Here is a 4,133-nt window from a genome sequence, read left to right as displayed (position 1 = left end):
ATTTTGGTCAAGTTGTTGAAGAAACAAGAGCCGCAATTGAAGAGGAAGCAAGTCAAAAAAATTCGTTGGATGATTGGAAAAATAGTATAGAGGGTGTTGGTCAGGAGTTCACGAATGTGGAAACTCTACGTGACACCATTCGCAACTATTGCATTGCAATTTGCAGGGATTTTGTCTTCGTGAAGAACGATCGTGATCGAGTTACTGTAGAATGTGTTTATGAAGATTGCGAATGGCGTATTCATGCTTCTCGCCTTGGGAATGGTGAAAAGTTTGCAATTAAAAAAATGCACTGTAACCACACATGTGGAGGAGGATTGCAAGTGCGGTCTCATCCAAAGGCTTCAAAACGTTGGGTTTCCAAAATTGTTAAAGATCAACTTCAAGATATGCCGTTATATAAGCCGAGTGATATTGTAAAGGATATTCGACGACAATATGGTGTTGAATTGCCGTATCATCAAGCTTGGCGTGGTAAGGAGGTGGCCATGATGGATCTTTATGGTAACAGCCGGCTATCTTATGAACGGATTCGCTGGTATTGCGATGCCATTCGTCAGACCAACCCCGGCAGCATTGCAGAGTATGAAACAATTGATGGTCGATTCAGACGTCTATTCATTTGTTTTCATGCTTCACTAATGGGTTTCATAAAAGGATGTCGTCCTCTGATTTTTATGGATGGCACATTTATAAAGCATAAGGATGGAGGTGTATTGCTTGGAGCCACTTCCAAAGATGGAAATGATGATATGTTTCCTATAGCTTATGGTGTTGTAGATACAGAATGTGATGAAAATTGGGAATGGTTTTGCCGGTTTCTGAAAGAAGCTATTCATAGTTGTACTGAGTATAGTGGTCAACAGTTCACATTTATGACGGATAGACATCAGGGCATTATTAAATCCATGCCGAAGTACTTTCCTGATTCTTACCACTCATATTGTATACGTCATGTGAAAGAAAACTTCAAGAATCAGGTTTGCATCGTCATATTATGAATAATTTAAACTACAAAGTATCTAAGTAATGTAGCATGTGGTATATCTGATTTTAATTATCAATGCAGGTCCTTGTCCATTATCGTGCAGCTGAGAGAAAGAGGCTCATTGATTTACTAAATGCTGCTGCCTATACACCAAGGCTTACTGTATTCCGAAAGCTAATTGCAAAGCTTACATCAGAAGCCCCTGGTGCTACCACCTTTCTCCTACATGCAAAGCCGGAGCATTGGGCGAATGCTGTATTTCCAGGTCCACGCTGGGGCATCATGACATCGAATGTGGCAGAGTCTTTTAATAGTTGGGTCCTGGAGGCTCGTCATCTTCCTGTGCCTCAGATGGTTGACCATATAAGGATCCAAATAATGCAGATGATGCATGAACGCCGTAATCGAGGATATAGCATTCAATCTCAACTTTGTCCTGATGCGGAGAAAGTGTTGCAAAAAAATGCGGAAGATGGTCGGAGATTAGCTGTATTTACGTCCAACATAATGATATATGATGTAAAGGATACCAACTACTCATGCAAAGTTGACCTGCATATGTGTAGCTGCTCTTGTGGCGAGTGGCGAATCTTCCGCATGCCATGTAAGCATGCTTGTGCATGCATCGAGAAGGACGGCAGATCACTATACCAATTCACCGACAATTGCTTCCAAGCTGAATTGTATAGAGTAACATATGCCGAAGCAATCAGTCCAATTCCTGACATGGAGAAACCCCAAAGTGCCTCTGAAGAGATTCACATTCTACCCCCTATAAGAAAGACACGTCCTGGCAGGCCTAAAAAAAAAGAGAAGACCTTCGCAAGTGGAGTCAGTACGTGAAATGAGATGTGGACGATGCGGGAAGGTTGGGCACAATAGAAGGACTTGTAATGAGGTCATCAAGTAAAGAATATGGACATTATGAAGAATGTATCGAGATACCTGCAATGTATTTTCATGTTAGTCACAGCATATTAAGAACAAAACTCTTGTATTGATGTTAATGAAGTGCAAACTGAATTGTATATGTTGATTTTTTGTTAGATTTTAATTCAGTTACTTCAAACCGGAATGCAGTTAAAAAATTGTTACAAACACGTAATGATACACAGTTAATCAACAGTTGGCATAGCATTCGACGTCAGCTCTGACAATTACAATAGTTGAATATGGCGTGGAAAAATTTATATTGTCACCTAAAATCCCGTTTCCCGGCTTCCCTTCGACTTTGCCTAATCTGAGACTCTTAACGAGTCGACTCCGAAAATATTGGAGTCGACTCGATCTGTCCCGATGTCGACTCGATAGGAAAAGAGGTCGACTCTTAGGCTTGGCTGAGCTAAGGTCCACTCTCTGTCTTTGTTCTGTCCCACTTAACGGGGCGACTCGTCTTTCACTGGGGTCGACTCGAACTGCCCAGGGGTTGACTCAGAACTCCGTGAGGTCGACACTTAGGCTTCGCTTATTTTGGCTGCTCTCTGTCTTTGCTCTGTGCCAGCTAAGGAGTCGACTCGCTTTTCACCGGAGTCGACTCCCACTACAAGGAGGTCGACTCAAAACTCGGTGAGGTCGACACTTAGGCTTCGCTTATTTCGGCTGCTCTCTGTCTTTGCTCTGTGCCACCTAAGGAGTCGACTCGTCCGTTACCGGAGTCGACTCCCACTGCAAGGAGGTCGACTCAAAACTCGGTGAGGTCGACACTTAGGCTTCCCTTATTTCGGCTGCTCTCTCTCTTTGCTCTGTGCCACCTAAGGAGTCGACTCGTCTTTGACCGGAGTCGACTCCCACTGCACGGAGGTCGACTCAAAACTCGGTGAAGATCGACTCAAAACTCTGAGAACACAGTTAGCTTGTCTGGGAACACAGTTAGCTTCTCTGGGAACACAGTTAGCTTGTTTCTGGGAACACAGTTAGGTTGTCTGGGAACACAGTTAGCTTCTCTGGGAACACAGTTACGGAGTGTCTGGGAACACAGTTAGCTTGTCTGGGAACACAGTTAGCATGCTGTCTGGGAACACAGTTAGCTTCTCTGGGAACACAGTTAGCTTCTCTGGGAACACAGTTAGCTTGTACAGTTAGCTTGTTTCTGGGAACACAGTTAGCTTGTCTGGGAACACAGTTAGCTTCTCTGGGAACACAGTTATGGAGTGTCTGGGAACACAGTTAGCTTGTCTGGGAACACAGTTAGCATGCTGTCTGGGAACACAGTTAGCTTGTCTGGGAACACAGTTAGCTTCTCTGGGAACACAGTTAGCTTGTACAGTTAGCTTGTTTCTGGGAACACAGTTAGCTTGTCTGGGAACACAGTTAGCTTGTCTGGGAACACAGTTAGCATGCTGTCTGGGAACACAGTTAGTTTCTCTGGGAACACAGTTAGCTTGTTTCTGGGAACACAGTTAGCTTCTCTGGGAACACAGTTAGCATGCTGTCTGGGAACACAATTAGCTTGTCTGGGAACACAGTTAGCTTCTCTGGGAACACAGTTGGCTTGTCTGGGAACACAGTTAGCATGCTGTCTGGGAACACAGTTAGCTTGTCTGGGAACACAGTTATGGAGTGTCTGGGAACACAGTTAGCTTGTCTGGGAACACAGTTAGCATGCTGTCTGGAAACACAGTTAGCTTGTCTGGGAACACAGTTAGCTTCTCTGGGAACACAGTTAGCTTGTTTCTGGAAACACAGTTAGCTTGTCTGGGAACACAGTTAGCTTGTCTGGGAACACAGTTACGGAGTGTCTGGAAACACAGTTAGCTTGTCTGGGAACACAGTTAGCTTGTCTGGGAACACAGTTAGCATGCTGTCTGGGAACACAGTTAGCTTCTCTGGGAACACAGTTAGCTTCTCTGGGAACACATTTAGCTTCTCTGGGAACACAGTTATGGAGTGTCTGGGAACACAGTTAGCTTGTCTGGGAACACAGTTAGCATGCTGTCTGGGAACACAATTAGCATGCTGTCTGGGAACACAGTTAGCATGCTGTCTGGGAACACAGTTAGCTTGTCTGGGAACACAGTTAGCTTCTCTGGGAACACAGTTAGCTTGTTTCTGGGAACACAGTTAGCTTGTCTGGGAACACAGTTAGCTTCTCTGGGAACACAGTTAGCATGCTGTCTGGGAACACAGTTAGCATGTCTGTCTTTGC

The 4,133-nt window shown here is 44.5% G+C and overlaps 1 protein-coding gene across 1 annotated transcript; it reads left to right on the top strand.

Moving 5' to 3' along the window:
* Positions 1-389: 389 nt before the first annotated feature.
* Positions 390-1,831, top strand: LOC120104537 (uncharacterized). The gene is made up of 2 exons (XM_088710023.2): positions 390-980; positions 1,070-1,831. Exons 1-2 carry the CDS (start codon positions 390-392, stop codon positions 1,829-1,831), a joined length of 1,353 nt encoding a protein of 450 aa, XP_088566149.2.
* Positions 1,832-4,133: the final 2,302 nt, after the last annotated feature.

Source organism: Phoenix dactylifera, chromosome 4, assembly GCF_051530095.1.
Source record: "Phoenix dactylifera cultivar Ajwa chromosome 4, Ajwa_hap1_PhDact_Kaust_v1.1, whole genome shotgun sequence".
NCBI classification, from domain to species: Eukaryota; Viridiplantae; Streptophyta; class Magnoliopsida; order Arecales; family Arecaceae; genus Phoenix; species Phoenix dactylifera.
Note: the sequence above shows the minus strand (reverse complement) of the source record. Positions and strands in the feature narration are given on the sequence as shown.

What these genes read in the sequence shown, in the direction of transcription:
- LOC120104537 (XM_088710023.2), top strand. Translation starts at nt 390, where the DNA reads ATGCCGTTATATAAGCCGAGTGATATTGTAAAGGATATTCGACGACAA. An exon ending in AAGAAAACTTCAAGAATCAG is followed by an intron (nt 981 to 1,069) that starts GTTTGCATCGTC and finishes TTATCAATGCAG; the next exon opens with GTCCTTGTCCATTATCGTGC.